At 37.9% G+C, this 17,239-nt stretch overlaps 4 protein-coding genes and 1 pseudogene across 5 annotated transcripts; 3 read left to right on the top strand and 2 right to left on the bottom strand.

Moving 5' to 3' along the window:
- LOC109949007 lies at positions 233-3,938 on the top strand (annotated as a pseudogene).
- On the top strand, positions 6,103-8,020 carry LOC109949006 (monothiol glutaredoxin-S17-like). The gene has a single exon (XM_020563181.1). The coding sequence runs from the start codon at positions 7,135-7,137 to the stop codon at positions 7,900-7,902; it is 768 nt and encodes a 255-aa protein (XP_020418770.1). The 5' UTR covers positions 6,103-7,134; the 3' UTR covers positions 7,903-8,020.
- On the top strand, positions 8,802-11,509 carry LOC18778785 (monothiol glutaredoxin-S17). The gene is made up of 3 exons (XM_007211795.2): positions 8,802-9,222; positions 9,327-9,401; positions 9,985-11,509. Exons 1-3 carry the CDS (start codon positions 9,052-9,054, stop codon positions 11,215-11,217), a joined length of 1,479 nt encoding a protein of 492 aa, XP_007211857.1. The 5' UTR covers positions 8,802-9,051; the 3' UTR covers positions 11,218-11,509.
- LOC18778640 (pentatricopeptide repeat-containing protein At4g21705, mitochondrial) lies at positions 11,625-13,743 on the bottom strand. 2 transcript variants are annotated; one of them, XM_007212920.2, is made up of 2 exons: positions 13,126-13,743; positions 11,625-12,938 (listed from the first exon to the last, which is right to left on the bottom strand). In XM_007212920.2, exons 1-2 carry the CDS (start codon positions 13,366-13,368, stop codon positions 11,700-11,702), a joined length of 1,482 nt encoding a protein of 493 aa, XP_007212982.1. In that variant the 5' UTR covers positions 13,369-13,743; the 3' UTR covers positions 11,625-11,699. The 2 variants fall into 2 exon arrangements, with proteins under 2 accessions (XP_007212982.1, XP_020416913.1); XM_020561324.1 differs by lacking the exon at positions 13,126-13,743 and adding an exon at positions 13,015-13,119.
- On the bottom strand, positions 14,087-15,759 carry LOC18779732 (heat stress transcription factor B-2a). The gene is made up of 2 exons (XM_007212042.2): positions 15,246-15,759; positions 14,087-14,522 (listed from the first exon to the last, which is right to left on the bottom strand). The coding sequence occupies exons 1-2, from the start codon at positions 15,492-15,494 to the stop codon at positions 14,184-14,186; spliced, it is 588 nt and encodes a 195-aa protein (XP_007212104.1). The 5' UTR covers positions 15,495-15,759; the 3' UTR covers positions 14,087-14,183.

Below are 17,239 nucleotides of genomic sequence, written 5' to 3' on the forward strand. Positions count from 1 at the left end.
CGTGAGGTAGGACCCACTAGCTAGATCCCACGATAGATGAATCAATGGCAGAAAGAAATCGACGGCGAGAGATGTTATGCCAATTTACGCACTTACCGCGCCAATTTGCTTTATTTATTTATTATATTTATTATAGTTATTATTTATTTTTAAATTTGATGTGTAAAGTCTTTTTTTGAAGGAATATATTTTTGAAATATAAAAATAAGAAGTAATGAAAGTTTTATATAAAAACTTCAAATCAAATAGCACAATTAAGTACCCACTACGTTATTTTAACTTTTTTAATATTAAAATTTACTTTATTATTATTATTTATTAATTAAGTTATCTTGTTTTACAAGTCTAATTAATAAAGGATATTTCTTAATATTTTGAAAGTTTCACTAAATTCTTTGGCAAAAAAAAAAAAAAAATGTTTCCCAAAATTATGCCCTATGCCTTTACATATAAATTATAATAGTCTTGTCTTTTATTTCTCTCTCTCTCTCTCTCTCTCTCTCTCTCTCTCTCTTTGTTTTTGTGCGTTTATTGTTTAGAATTTAGGTGATTCTGTTATGTATGGGTGGATCAGTGAAGGATGTGCAATCCAAGGTGGAGCTTGATAGCGTGGTCTGGCCCTCAAATTCGAAGCACATGGACGAGGTCTTTGCCCACTTTTCATCTCTAACTGGGTTTGTGTGTGTGTTGGTGTTTTGTTTTTGATCCCCAATTGCTGATAAATATTGTAGGTTGAAGCTGAAGAACAGCCTGGGTCTTTTTCGGTTTCTGATGTGCCGTACTCTGCCTTTGTGAAGGTATTCTTATTGGGTATAATATATACATGTTTGCTTGGTTATTTGATGCTGACTGGTTTTGAGTAAGCATGCTTAGGTTGTTGGATGTGAGAATATATTGTTTTCACCTTTCAACAAAGTTCTGCATCTAAATAATCAGTTTCTGTGAATATGGGGTATTTAGTTTGAAATTGAGCTTTGGGGTTTACTGATAGATGACAATAGTTGCAGTGTGACTGTTTTTAGTGAGATTTAATTATTAATAGCCTCAGGCTATAATGTGATTATGGACTAGGATGTGTATATCAGATTTTAAAAAAGAAGCCTTATGTTATAACATAAACCTTTATCAATTCGAACGACTATCCACCCCAAAAAGAATTTTATATGGTGGTTTTCTTTGTTATACTGCAACCTGAGGTGTTTATGAATCCTGTGCTCAAGCCTGGGACTGTTGAGTTTTTTTTTTCACAGGATTTATTATCATTAATGCTTAGATGTCCAGTGCAAATATAATGCTTACTTTGGTCGGAAAACTGGAAATGCGTGCAAGTATGAATTGAGTGATGATTGGAAAAATAATTTTTTTGTTGATACACTTTTGTAACTAATTTCGTTGTTGGCTTGGGTTCTACGATTGTTCTGTATCTTGTTCTTCTCTTGGTCATTTTTTGTTTGTGTTTTCTTTTGTCAGGATGGAAAGGTAGCAGATTCATCTAGTTTGGCCAATGAAGTTGCTAGGGTTGCTGGGTCAGTTAAGGCTGGAGAACCTACTGCTCCTGCACCTACCAACCTTGAGACAGTCCAAGAGTTACCAAAAGAAACTTGATCTTCCGAGGAGCAAAGTCAAGCTCAAACTGGCCTTGATGATGCCTTGAAAAGGCGACTGCAGAAGTTGATTGACTCTAATCGAGTGATGCTTTTCATGAAAGGAACCCCTGAGGAGCCCAAATGTAAATTTAGCAGAATGGCTGTTGGACTTTTGAAGAAGTATGAGGTCGAATTTGGAAGTCTTGATGTTCTTATGGACATTGAAGTCATGGAGGGGATACAGAAGTATTCTAACTGGCCATATTTACCACATATCTACTTCGATGGGAGGGCTCGTGGTTTCTATCACATAACAACTTTCATGAAAGGTTTCCAAAGTGATAGCGATGATGAATGGGCATAGATTACACAACAGAAAAGTTGCGCAAGAGAGAGCATTGAACTTTTGCAAAATGTGATTTTGATTTTGATAGAAGAAAAGATATTGAGGCATTTGTAATGTTTGATTTTTAAGGTGTTTATTTGCGTGGCTAAATTCTGTTTCTTTTGTGGTTTACCTTTCTTTTGTTTTTTAAGGGTGGCTCAATGAAAGCATGTTGCTTACTTTTGTTTGTTTGTTTACGTTATCTTCTTTATTTATTTATGTATAAATGCTAATTATGCTAATTCACCATACTGTGTCTCGAAAAATTCATTCTTGATTTTCGTGTTGAGGTTTTTCGAAATCAGTCAATTCAATTCATTCCTAAACGATAGCAGTTCAGTTCAATTCAATTCAATTCTTATTTAACTGATCCAGTTTGTTACAAACAGAAGCATGCAACATAGCAGTTTGCATAGAATATATAGGAATAGCAAAGGTGTTATTTAAGTTTTTCAATGATGTTACTGTGTGAAAACTAATCCGGGTTTATTTGGAATCTGCAGATAGTTGCGGAGATGATATAGAAAAGGTAGACCACATTTTTCAAAACTTGTCCCTTTCCACCAATTGATGTCATTTCATCATGTCAAAAGTTGTGGTGTTTTCGCAGCCTCTATGTAAGAAAAGTTTATCTTTTACTTCTGGAAACCTCAAAGGCAGTTTGTTTTCCTTTTGTTTTTTCTGCACATTGTATATGCACATAATAATTTCCCCATTTTTTCTGATACTATACAATTATTTTCTCATATGCTAGACATTGGAAAGATATACATACATAGAGTACTCCAAAGCAATAACTTTCATTTTGATACCATTCAGAGCATGGAAAATTAAGCTGATTAATTTGCCAGCACCAACTTCAGACAAAAGGAACGAACTTGTCGGTAGATCCAGCGATAAGGTTAGTAACACTTCCAAGCATTTAAGAAGTTAGCCCCAAGAAGGATTTTTATGTGTTTCTGATGCATCAATCTTCTTGGAAAAGCTATTCAATTGTATTTCTATAATGTATGACAAATATGATGTCACACTTAATTTTAAGTGCATAAATTAAGTTCGAGTATGCACCTTGTAATTGATATTTGACAGTAAACACGTCTTATTGGTTTGTGAGAACTTTGGGGGAGAAGGGGACCTTGTTACAGTATACATGTCACCGAAATTTAAACTAGATATAGTCTTCGAAATTTGTCCAGCATGGCGTACGTAGTGAATGCCACTATAGTATTTACCTTCCCTATCCATCTCATTTGAGGAGATTGTTGTCCAGTCTGCAGGTTTGTACCGGAAATCTGAAGTATCTTCTTAGAGAAAGTGCATAAACTCCTCTGATGTGGGTGTGTTTCTTTCATCTCTTTTGTTATAGTTCCAAGTGTAACGTGTTTATGTTTCTTATTTTGAAGAGGGGAAGGGGGAAGAGGACGAGTGTTTGGGAAATATTCTGCTGTTAGGACTTTCTCTGGTGTCCGTTAGCTAATCGATCCCATCAATCAGCTGACTGGTCTACACTCGTCTTCATGCAGTAACAGAGATAAGGGTTCAAATACAAATGGAGTGGAATTTAGGGAACAGAAAAAAGAGACAAGTGATCTCCAGAAGGAAGTTCTGGCTGCTTTGTTCAATGCTGATGAGAGACCCGAGGAGAGAACTGAGGAGCTACCAAGAAGAACAATAAAGGCAACGAATACATATGGAGCATATGGACAAGTAGTGGTTGAACCTCCAAATGATTTCATTTCAGCTGTTGTGTATCAACTGCATCCTAAGGAGGATGGTATGCAACTTTGTCTGTATATAGGGGAAAACTTCATTTCCCTTGTTATTTTTTGGAAGGGAGTGTTGGGATCGGTTTGTATGGTGAATGGTAAACTTCTCTTAGGAATTTATTCACTTCCCATGAAATCCAGATTTATCCTAAAGATAGACCTACTAAGGCACTAGCTAATTTGATGTGTGGTTGCCCGTGATTTATCTGTCTATTTCATGTATATGTTTGTATTTTCCTTCATAATAAAGTGTGCTAGAGTTGCAGAAGCAGATGTGACGAAGATAACTACCAGGTTCTTTGTAAATCTGTTAAGGAGTATCGAACTACGTACGATGAAGGAATATTTCCAGGCAATGCTTCCATAGAACACAGAACACTATACATAATACATACAATGTATTAGAAACTAGAGGAAGCCATTGAAGTGTATAAACTCAATATCTTTTTCCGAAAAAGCAAAGTCATTTTAGGGGTCGTTTGGTACGGCGGACTGTTATGGACCGGACTAAATCCTAGGACTGTCTTGGATTAGCTCGGATTGGATTAAGCTGGATTAAGTACTGACCTACGTTTGGTGTTGCGTTGGACTAAAAAACTGGATTGTGAAAATAGTGAAGACTTATGTTTGGTGTTGTGTTGGATAAAAATAATAATTTTTTAAATTTTTTAATTTTAATTAAGAATTTTAGCGTAAAAATAAATAAAATTCTAATATTTTTGAAAGACTAAAACTGTCACATTTCTTTTTATTTTTCTTCATCCATACTCTTCTCTCCTTTGTCTTTTCTTCTTTATCTTTTCTGATTTCTTTTCTTCTTTATCTTTTCTGATTTCTTTTCTTCTTTGTCTTTTCTTATTTCTTTTCTTCTCTGCCCCTTTTTTCCCCCATTTCTTCCTTCATCTTCACTCCTCTGTATTTTCTTCCCAGGCCCGTTTCTTTTTTTTTTTTTTTTTTTCCTTCCTTCATCCTCTCTTCTTCTTTCCATTCCCATGCCATTTCTGTTTTTCTTTGTTTCATTCTTCCTATTCTTTCCTTTATCTTTTCTTCTTCCTTCCCTCCTTCTGACTCTCTCTTCATGCCACTACAGATTCAACCATCAACTCACCCTCTCTCTCTCTCTCTCTCTCTCTCTCTCTCTCTCTCTCTCTCTCTCTCTCTCTCTCTCTCTCTCTCTCTCTCTCTTTCTAGTTCCACTAATTAATGGTTGTGGTGGTTCGATTGGGTAGTGCTGGTGGTTTAACTGGGTATGTGGTGGCTGGTGATGATGGTTTGATTGACTAATTGGGTGATGGTGATGGTTCGATTGGGTATGTGGTGGCTGGTTATGTGTTTGATGGTGGTGGTCTGATGGTTGTGGCATCGTGGTGATGGTGGTATGTTTGATGTTTCGGGCTCGTGTGTTTGATGGTAGAGGTGGTATTCAGCCGGACTGTGTGTTCAAAATAGCATCCTCGCTATTTTGCGAACCCAGTTTTGGGCTCGCTATATTAAACAAGCGAGTCCAACGTTTTTTTTCCCATTGGACTATATAATCTCATTTAACTTAATCCCTTCCCTTACCAAACATAGGTTTTAAGGACTATTTAACCCAGTCCAGTCCAGTGAGGCTTAGTGAGGCATGCCAAACAGGGCCTTAGGGTTTAGGGTAAATATTACCTTCGATATTTTAATTCGAACCTATGATGGTGACATAACAATGGTCATTCATGCCAAGTTGCCTAGCAAGTCTTTCAATCAAAATACAGTCATAAGAGAAGAACAAAATGTTGAGATAAAAACCACTTCAGACATTTCCTAAATAGATGGATTCTCACATCTTCAAGCATAAGAATATAATAGACTATGTCTTGCAAATTGCAATTCATTTACGATAAAAACAATTCACGATGTAGATATTAAAATGATAGAATGCATGGCATTTATGACAAAAACGACTTTGAAAAGCACTATTCTCTCCTTTGCTTTTACTCTAAATTACGATTAAATCTCCATTCTCTGCCCTTCCAAAGGGAAGATCTCAACAGAAAAATAACCAGTATAAGGATCGCAAGTAAAACCATTATTCCTATTGCGTTTCGGGCACTCAAAAGACCAGTGTTCACCCTCCTTCCCACATATTGAACACTCCTTGAGAATTGCATGTCCTTGGCCGTCGTCCATGGCTGTGTGCGCGCGAAAGAGAAAAATGCCACTTGGGATTTAGGATCAATTTGTGAGAGAAAAGAGATGGCGTTCTTTTTGTTTTTCAAGAGAGGCGGTTCTTATATAGGCTTCACTGGGCTGCGTAACCCTGACGTCTAGGAATCCTGCGCGTCCTCACCCAGAAAATATAGAAAGTAATTTAAATATGTTATATAAAAAATAAAAATAAAAAGGTTGCGTTTAGCTCTTCCGTTTTTTTAAAATTCAAATTTAACTTCTATTATTTTGATTCCTTGTTAACTAAGTTACCTTGTTTTATAAGTTTAATTAATAAAGGGTATTTCTCAGTATTTGAAAGTTTCCCTAAATTATGCGTGTGCCTTTATATGTAGTCTTTGCCTTTTCTTTCTCTTTCCCTGTCTTTGTTTTTGTGCATTTAGGGTTTAGAAGTTAGAAGACTCCGTTATCAATGTGTCGCTCAACGAAGGATGTGCAATCCAACAAGGAGCTTGATACCTTATTCTTCTCATCCCATCTCTAACTGGGTTTAGTGTTTTGTGTGTGTGTGTGTTGGTGTTCTGTTTTTTTTTTTTTTGTCAGAAGTGTTAGTGTTCTGTTTAAATAATCAGGTTCTGTGAATATGAGGTATTTAGTTTGAAATTGAGTTCTTGGGGTGGTTTCAAATTGAGTTTTGGGGTTTACTGTTGTTGGTAAGTATATGATGATAACAGTGGCAGTATGATTCTTTTTAATGAGATTTAATTATTAACAAACAGGCTCGGGTTATGGTGCCAAACTCAAAATGTGAGAGTGGGTAGGATCACTTTCTTTGTTTGAGTGACTGGAGAATGACTAGGATCTGAGGACGATGACATGGAATATGATGTGAATTTCAGATCTATTAAAAGTAGCTTTATGTTATAAACCTCGGATCAATTCTCTGATTGTTCAGTATCTTGTTCTTCTCTTGGTCATTTTTTATTGGTGTGCTTTCTTTTGTTAGGAGGGAAAGGTCGCTGATATATTAGAAGGTGCAGATCCATCTGGTTTGGCCAATAAAGTTGCTAGGGTTGTTGGGCCAGTTAAGCCTAGAGAACCTTCTCCTCCTCCTCCTCCTCCCAGCCTTGAGAATGTCCAAGAGTTAGCAAAAGAAAATGGATCTTCCCAGGAGCAAGAGCAAATTCAAGCACAAAATGGCCTTGATGATGCCTTGAAAAGGCGGCTGCAACAGCTGATTGACTCTAATCCACTCATGCTTTTCATGAAAGGAAGCCCTCAGGAGCCCAAATGTAACGTTAGCCGAATTGCCATTGACATTTTGAAGCGAAAGAAGGTCAAATTTGGAAGTTTCGATGTTCTTACGGACAATGAAGTCATGGAGGGGATAAAGAGGTATTCTAACTGGCCAATAATACCGCAGATTTACTACAAAGGGAAGCCCCGTGGTTGGTGTGACACAGAGAGTTTAATGCGTCGTAGTGGTGAATTAGAGGAAGTTCCCAGAGACCATGGAATTGATACTGCTGCTGATTCTACTGGGGCGAAGGTAACTGAATTAGAGGAAGTTTCCAGAGAACATGGAATGGATACTACTGATTCCGCTGGGGCAAAGGTAACTGAAGCTGGAAGTGGAAAGAGTGGAATCCCAGCATCTACTGGATCTTCTCACGAGCAGATGCAAGTTCAAGTGCAAAATATTCGTCAAAAAGGAATTCAAGTGCAAAATGGCCTTGATGATAACTTGGAAAGGCGGTTGCAGCAACTGATTGACTCTTATCCAGTCATGCTTTTCACGAAAGGAACCCCTGAGGAGCCCAAATGTAAATTGAGCAAATTGGCCATTGACATGTTGAAGGAAGAGAAGATCAAATTTGCAAGTTTCGATGTTCTTTCAGACAATGAAGTCATGGAGGGGATACAGAAGTATTCCAACTGGCCAACATTACCGCAGCTTTACATAGAAGGGAAGGCTCGTGGTTTGCGTCACATACGAACTTTAAAGTGTGGTTTTCGTGAATAAGAGGAAGCTTCCAGAGACCGTGAAATCAACTCACAGAATTAAAATAATTAATTTATGAATGATCAACAATCAAATTGTTGGTTAGAAATTAGAAATTACGAAATGTGATTTTAATTTTGAAAGAAAAAAAGGGAGATTCACTATTATACCCAATATGGGGGCTCAAATTATAAAAATACCCTACATAAAATGGACTTTAGAAACACACCCAAAGCCCATTTACAACATAACAAAAAAGCTTTTAACTTCTTATAAATTACAAAACTGCCATCAATTTCTTAAAACAATCCCAACCCCAAAATCTCATAAAAATACCCAAAGCACTCAATAGGGCATCAAAGTAATTTAGTAATCAATATTAAATTCAATAAGGCCAGCTATCATTTTTTGGGTTTTTTTTGGGTTTGTTTATAGGAATTCAATTGTGTAGGGTTTATTTATAATATTAGTGCTAGAAATGGGTATATTACTAAATATCTCATAAAAAAAAGATATTGAGGCATTTGCACTGTAACGACTTTAAATAAGACAATATTGCATTTTTTGTTTGAAATCAAGATAATTTATCTTTTATATATTTTCAACTCTTATTCGGTTTGAGCTTTTCATATTATTATCATACAGCTACTGTTCTTTTATGAATATGATATATTGTTAGACTGTGAGACTACATACGAATTAATTCACCTAATAAATGGTTTATATTTTTCATCCGGGAAGCATTTGTTTGTCACAACAATGGGCACTTTACCTCCCTAATTCTCAATCCCAAATTTTATTTGCCTTGAAGATGCAATTCATAAAAATCAGGCCCACCTGTCTTAGGTGCCCTAATCCCAGTTGAGGCAACTATCAGGCCCAAAAGACTAAAATTCCCATAATCCCAACTTTAATTCACCAATCAATATCGTGGGATTGGGATAGGACTCTCCATGATTCGCAGAAAGAAATCGACGGTGAGAGATGATATGCCCATCTATCGTAGACCCTCCATAATTCGTCAGCTGAAAGAATACGCCCACTCCGTCTTCTAGGTCTTTCTATGGCCATTCTCTGATATAAGCTTCAAAAGGGTCTTTGCCTCTTTCTTTCTCTGTCTCTCTCTTTGTTCTGGTTTGTGGGTTTCGAATTTACAAGACTCCGTTATCGATGGGTGGCTCTGTGAAAGATGTGCAATCGAAGAAGGAGCTTGATAGCGCGGTTCACAGTGGTGCACCCGTTATTCTGCACTTCTGGGCCTCGTGGTGTGAGGCTTCGAAGCACATGGACGAGGTCTTTGCCCACCTCTCTACTGATTTCCCTCATGCCCATTTCTTAAGGGTACGTATTCTTCTCATCTCTAACTGGGTTTTTTTCTGGTGTTTTGTGTGTGTGTGTGTTTTGGTATTTTAATTTTAATCTCCAATTGCTGATAAATATTGTAGGTTGAAGCTGAAGAACAGCCTGAGATATCTGAGGCTTATTCGGTTTCTGCTGTGCCCTACTTTGCCTTTGTGAAGGTATGCTTATTGGGTAGTCTGTACATGTCTCTTTTTTCATGTGATGCTGGCTGATTTTGAGTAATCATAGTTAGGTTGGATGATGTGAGGATATATTGTTTTCACCTTTTAAATGCAGTAACAAAGTTCTGCAATTAAATAATCAGGTTCTGTGGATGTGAGGTATTTAGTTTGCATCACACTTTCAGTATGTTGCTGCTATTGGCTAGTTATTTTCTGTGGCTGGTGGTTTCAAATTGCATTTTGGGGTTTGCTGTTGTTGCTAAGTATATGATAATAGTGGCAGTATGATTGTTTATAATGGTATTTAAGTATTAATAGGCTCAGATTATGATGCCAAACTCAAAATGTGAGAGTGGGTGGTAGATGTTCAATAGGATCATCTGTTTGTTTGAGCGACTGGAGAAGGACTAGGATCTGAGGACAATGGCCTGGACTATGATGTGAACATCAGATATTAAAACTTATGTTATAAACCTGTATCATTCGAATGACTATCCATGGACTATGGTGCGAACATCCTATTGTTCTGTATCTTTTTCTTCTCTTCATCCTTTTCTGTTTGTGCTTTTTCTTTTGTCAGGATGGAAAGGTCGCATATACATTAGAAGGTGCAGATCCATCTAGTTTGGCCAATAAGGTCGCTAGGATTGCTGGGTCCATTAGGCCTGGAGAACCTGCTGCTCCCGCAAGCCTTGGGATGGCTGCTGGACCTACTATACTTGAAACAGTCCAAGCGTTGGCAAAAGAAAATGGATCTTCCCAGGTGCAGATTCAAGTACAAAATGGCCCTGCTGATGCTTTGAAAAGGCGGCTGCAACAGCTGATTGAGTCTAATCCGGTCATGCTTTTCATGAAAGGAAGCCCTGAGGAGCCCAAATGTGGATTTAGCCAAAAAGTTGTTGACATTTTGAAGGAGGAGAAAGTCAAATTTGGAAGTTTTGATATTCTTTTGGACAATGAAGTCAGAGAGGGGTTAAAGAAGTATTCTAACTGGCCAACATTTCCACAGCTTTACTGCAAAGGGGAGCTTCTTGGTGGCTGTGACATAGCAATTTCGATGCATGAGAGTGGTGAATTAGAGGAAGTTTTCAGAGACCATGGAATTGATACTACTGATTCTGCTGGGGCAAAAGTAACTGAAGCTGGAAGTGGAAAGGGCGGAATCTCAGCATCTACTGGTTTGAGTGAAACTCTAACCTCCCAACTCGAAAGCCTGATTCATTCAAGCCCTGTTATGCTGTTTATGAAGGGAAAACCAGATGAACCCAAGTGTGGTTTTAGCCGGAAGGTGGTTGATATCCTTGTGCAAGAAAAGGTGGAATTTGAGAGTTTTGATATTCTCTCTGACGAAGAAGTCCGTCAAGGGCTCAAAGTTTATTCAAACTGGTCCAGCTATCCTCAACTATACATTAAAGGTGAACTAATTGGTGGGTCAGATATTGTATTGGAGATGCAAAAGAGTGGGGAACTTAAGAAGGTTTTGGCAGAGAAAGGGATTGTTCCGAAAGATACTCTTGAAGATCGTTTAAGGAAATTGATTACTTCTTCACCAGTGATGGTCTTCATCAAGGGTACACCAGATGCTCCCAGATGTGGTTTTAGTTCCAAAGTCATCAATGCCCTTAGAGAAGAGGGTGTGAGTTTTGGTTCCTTTGATATTTTAAGTGATGAGGATGTGAGGCAGGGGCTTAAAGTCTTCTCGAACTGGCCAACCTTTCCTCAGCTTTATTACAAAGGTGAGCTGATAGGAGGTTGCGATATCGTAATGGAGCTGAAAAACAATGGAGAGCTTAAATCTACCCTGACAGAGTGAAACATAGCCTAGTTTTATCAAATAATCCCAGACAAGAGTTGAATTTGTATTCTGATGTGAAGTGTCTGCTGGCATTATACACATTCCAAAGTTTGCTTTAGATGCCTTCTTGTTATAACCTTTCGTATGTTTTGTTGTGTAATCAATGATTGCAGGCTTGGGATTAGTTATCAATTCTAAGCGGGATCATGAAGTTTTGCAGTTCTTGCTTGGTTTTAGTATCTAGTAGTCGTATGTTGCCATTAACCCATAGAGAAATGAAAGTTGCATGTCTCACATTTTCCACTTGGAACTTGGAACTTAGAATGCATCAATTATATTCTGACAGCCATATTGCTGCATAGTTCAATTGTTGTGTGATTGCACCAGCTTGAATGACATGCTTCGATATTACTATTTCTTTTCAACCAATAAAATAATCGAAATACTTTAATCTTATGAGGGTTAAATTGAAAGAACAAGAATAAATTGTGTTATCAAAACTAGTTTTCCCTCATGGCAAGGACTTTCTTTGTCTCTATGTCATCATCTTCTACTTTATCAGCTTTCATACGGTCCAAAACACTATTTACTTCTTTACCACCTCTCATATATGCCTTCAACAAGGCATGATACATCTGCTTGTTCACTGGGATTACATTCCTCAGTAACCCAACAAAAGCTTCCGCATCTTCAACACTGCCTTTATCACCCAGCCAACTCAATATGGTCGTGCTCACTCTAAGGTTAGGCTTCCATCCTTTCTCTGCGGACAGACAGAGAGCAGCCTTCATGCACTGAAAAGCTTTTTCCGTCTCGCCCTTATTCACATATCCGGCCGCCACTATTTCCCAACTTTTAGGGGTGGTTGCTTTCCCCTTCTCCATTAAGTCTCCAAGCATTGCTTCTGCTCTCTCATACAATCCCTTTACTGTGTACCCTATAATAACAGTCTGTGGCACCCGAAAATCATAACAGTTTCCGGACAATTCCCACTCCTTCACTACCTTCTCAGCTTCATCGAGCTCCCCAAGCCTCACCAGAGATATCAACAGGCCGATATAATCCCTGTTTATGCATCTCTTACAAGCACTCTTCTCAAGACCCCATAATCTCAAAACTTCATCCTTGTTCCCCATACTGGCATAGAGTGAAATCAAATGATTGTGGCCAAGCCCATCTTTGTTATCCAGCCTCTCTTCCGACTTCTTTAGGGCATTAATTGCCTTATGGGTTTGGCCTTCTTTTATATAGAAATTGGCTACAACAGCATAAGTATTCCAGTCCATGACAATGTGAGGCTGGCTCTCCATCTCTTCCAAAACCTTTTCCATTCCTTCAAGATCAGACCTCACGCCGTACGAATTGATGCAGATTCGATAACTGAAGTTGTCGGGAGGGACATTGTTCTCCTTCATCTCAGTGAGCACACCGGGAACCTTCTCGTGCTCGCCAACATTCGTATACAAACACATGATGTCATTGTAAGTCAGAGGCGAGGAAGCAAATCCCATCTCCTTCATTTTGCGCAAATGAGCGAGGGACTTGTCCGTTTGGAGCTGCCGGACATAGCAATTCAAAAGAGCACCATACGTCTTCAAGTTCTTATCTTCCTCCCTTAAATTGTTGAAATATTCTTCCGCGGAAACAAGCCCGCGAACCTTGCCAATCAAATCCAGCTGCACAGCATGTTCAACCGGCGAGAAGATGCATATGCCCTTTTGCTTCATCCACTCAGAAATCTGCACCCTATAAAGTATTATTACAAAAGCAAAAGAATTTCCAATTTATTGGACATACAAAAACACAATCATTTACCTCACTCTCTCTCTTCTTCTTTTTTTAATAACTAAATTTAAGTTGACTTTTTCTCTCCCACACCCACATTTTCTGAGCTACCAAACAGGGGAAAGAGAAAAAAATCGAAACCTGGAGGGCTTGGGAGAAGCGCTTGCGCTTGCGAAGGTCGTGAATGATGCGCTGAAGCTCGGCGACACGGACCTTGTGGCCCTTGTACACCCAGTCGTCGAGTTCTGGAACCACGTTTAAGCTGGGATTTCCAAGCGGACTGATTTTGGTGTAGAGGGTCGGCTTCTTGGTCCTGCTCGTGTAGTAGGACCTGCTCGTCATCGCACTTCGGATTAGGGTTTTGGCGAAGAGCTTCGGGTCCATGAGTTGGGGTTTAGAGTTTGGAGCTGAGAGCTGGGAGAGAAGAAGAATCAGAGAGGAAACCGAAGGACCTTTTCGTAAACAAAGACAAATGAAGCGAAGAGAGCAAAATGTTTCAGAAATTGGGCTTTGGGTTGAGGCTAGTTAGGCCTGGGCTCGGTGAGAAGTTTTAGACTTGGGCTCATGGAGCTGTTTTGTAGAGGGATGTGAGAGACGGACAACTGGCCTAATGCATTGTTGATTGATCCGCCTCTCACATCCTACCAAACAGAATTCCGCTCATGAAGTCGTTTGTTATAAATAAATGAAAATTAGTAGTGATAACAACTTATTACACTAATTTTAGACTCCAACTTATGTGAGTAAATAAAGTTCGGAGGAAGTTCAGAATGAAAACAATGTTATATCTACTGGTACAAAAAAATTGGTGTCTCTAGCATTACTCATTGAATAATAGTTGTAGACAATCACAGGTAGAAAGTTCGAATAATTCGAATTAAAAATTTGAACCAACTGCCTTGGTTTGTCAAGTATTTCCATTTGTTTTCTATCCATCCATCTTGGATGGATCCTAAAACCAAGAATAGGTAGACCTACATGAAGAACGTGATTGACCTAATTACCAAAATGAAAGTTGTGTGTGGATTCTGATTAGCTTGATATAGTTATTTTCCTAAACCCTTTGATCTCAAAATTTCTGTATAATTCTGGACAAGCAGCAGCAGCATCAATGATCAAATATGCTTGAATTCCTGGACCTTGATACAAACACTCGTACCAAAAATACCAAAATTAACTCCTATTATTAATTTGTTTCATCAGCATCGAACTTTATTCTTCTGATGATCTTCCATGTTCTGCGCTAGGCAATCCAACAGCTTCATTTCTAAGGCTTTAAACTGAGATATTTGCATCTGCAGCTCCAGTTTCTGTTTCCTGAGGTTCTTGTTCTCCTCCATTAACAGCAAACAATTATTTTCCTCTGCTGCAGCCACAGCTGTGTTGCTGCTACCACTCTCTTCTGAAGCCTTTAGATACACTGGAAATGCACTTGGCTCACATTTCTTCCTTGTGATCTCCACCAGCATATGCCTACAGCCTTTCTGGAACCTTTCATGCTTAAATTCCCATTGTCTTGGTGATGTTTTCTTGAACCCCTGCTTTTGGCTTCAAGGGTCAGATTCATAAATCAAAAAACCAGCCAAACTCTCCAATTAATTATGCATGAATTGAGACAACAACTTTGTTTTTGGACATTTAGCATCAGACAAACGTTGTTTCGAAGGTGCATAGAATTGTTTATTCCAAAACCAAATTTGACCATTGTTGCTAATGCTTCCTAATTAGACTGTCCTGTATTTAAAATACACACACGGATGCACATTGACAGGAACATAAATGATTGAAAATCATTAAGATATCAAGTACATTATTGGTTAGGTAAAATAAGCAGACAAAGGAAAACAGTAAAAACAGGATATGGCAGAGAGAGGTGCACGCTTTTTTTATGTTACTGTTTATAGATGAAGGAGCTGTGATGCTGTATGATACTATAAATCAGTCTGCGGAGCGTGATTATTTTGACCAATTACAACTTTCAAATGTTTTGACTTTCTCCAGATTATTATATTTTCTGTTAGCTTAGTTTGACTGCTGTGTACATGGTGAGGTACACACAAGAAAAGAAAGAAAACCCATCACTCAAAATATTTATGATTCACATATGAAATACTGGGTTCTTGAGAAACTGATCAAAAATAACCAAAAAGCATTCTGAGTAATCAGAAAGACTTGATCAAAGATTAGTAAAAGAAAGAGGGGCCTAGCGCGAATCTCATAGAAGACAATTGTTGAATAACAAGGAAAAGACGATGACTTACATAAGTATTAAGCTGGCGGATGAAGCTGGAGAAATTATTGTGCTTGAAATATTTAGGCAGCAAGAGCTCTGAGAACTCAGCAGGAGACCAAACTACAAATCCAGAGCCCTCTGCATTCCAAGACACAATCTTCTTTCCACTATCTCCTTCCTCTGCTGCACCTTCTTCTAGCAAATCATATGTCTTGGACAAGAAAGGGGCAGGGCTTCTTGTCCTCGGAGATTGGCCTGAAGAAGTTGTAGCCGCCATAAATTGCTGGTTTTTGTGTTTTTTTTTTTTTTTTTTTCTGAAAATGTATGGGCTTCCAAAGGGTTCCTCAATATTTTGCTACATGGTCTTATTTATATCACAACCAAACTGTATGTAGGTTTTGGAAACTACTAGCTAATACCGTGGAAGGTGGGCCGCTATTTCTTTATGTTTCCTTTGAATGCATGCAATGCAACTTTCCCAAATTCCCCAATTAGCAACATACACATTTGTATATGGTATTATCTATTGTGATTGGAAGATGCATCAAGAGCAGACGGAGGCATAGAAATTGCATTATTTTCCCAATGGACAATGACACGTGTAGTTTTTAATTTCTGATGAATGGAAAAGTACAAAAAAAATCTATTATTTGACCAGACTAACAACATATTGTTTTTAAAATTAGTAGACTATAGTTGAAAATGGGATTAGATAAGGGGCATAATGTTATTTTCCAATAAAAGCTCAGGTAGTGGGGTATTAGAAAAGAATCCTTTCTTGGTACAAATGTAGGGTTTGGGTGCATTGAATGATTGTTTAGTCATCAGTCATCCAAAAGGTACACCCCGACAACGGATTCGACAAATGAAAAGATGATCAAAGGGGCCGCGAACTCTGACTCAACTTTGGAAGGGTCTGGCATAAGTTTCTTGTGTCTGCAAGACTGCATTAACATCTTCCGTGTGATGTGTGAAGATGTTATTGTTTTGGCACACACTTCTATTTTTTATTTTTAAATAAGTTTCATTCAAAAACGAAAAAGGTATCATAATAATCCAAAAACAGAAGAAAAATATATTAAAAAACCTACCCTTCCAAAGTAGGAGGCTTTGATTTGATCCACAAGTTCACTAGGAATATTTGGGTATTGAGTCCAAGTTCTAAAATATCAGAGACTGAAAAAGAAAAATCTAACCTTTTTTTCGTATGTGGACTTTGCTTGGGTTGGGTTTAGGTTTGGGTGGTTTGGGTTGCTTTAGTCGGCCCAAAATTTCAAACAAAGGATCACGATGGGCCATGACTATGTTGCCTATTTCTTGGGTTGGCCTTGATACTCGTAATTGTATCAAGAATTAATTAAAACTATTTCTTATTAGAATGAGGGCCTTGTCCAAAAAGAAAAAAGAAAACAAGGAGTGAGGCCCATACATCATTGAGTAACATATATAGATCATAGACGTGGACCTCTATATTAGTCACATGATTCATTTAAATAGTAATTTCACTTAAGTTCAACGAAATGATCATGTAGCTAATATGAAGGTCCACATGAGGGGTCCATTCGTCAATGGACACTAAGCCTAGTCTTAATTTATAGACTAGTAGTTTTATGTTCAAACTCCTATAGCACCGTGAGAATATGTGTGATAAATTTTCATCCCCTTGTAATTTACACTATTATTTATATTATTATTTTTATAATAAAACACCAACTTTCTCCTCAAGAGCAATCAATTTCTATACCAAAAAAGTTTAAAGTATTAATCATAAACACTCCACTTCCACTATATTTATTTATTTATGTCGTTTAGAAATATATGTTAATTTATTTATCATCATTGAATGTTAAACGACATTAATAAGTGGACATAATAAGCACATGTCTTTTTGGCACAAATAATTTGATCAAAATAAATTGTGACTAAACACATGGCAGCTACCCCACAAATATGGCATAAAGTAAAAGATGACAACCCAAGTCAAAAAGCAAGGTCGACCTGTCGTTTTGATTGGATTTTTTG

The sequence above is a fragment of the Prunus persica genome, chromosome G4 (assembly GCF_000346465.2).
Source record: "Prunus persica cultivar Lovell chromosome G4, Prunus_persica_NCBIv2, whole genome shotgun sequence".
NCBI classification, from domain to species: domain Eukaryota; kingdom Viridiplantae; phylum Streptophyta; class Magnoliopsida; order Rosales; family Rosaceae; genus Prunus; species Prunus persica.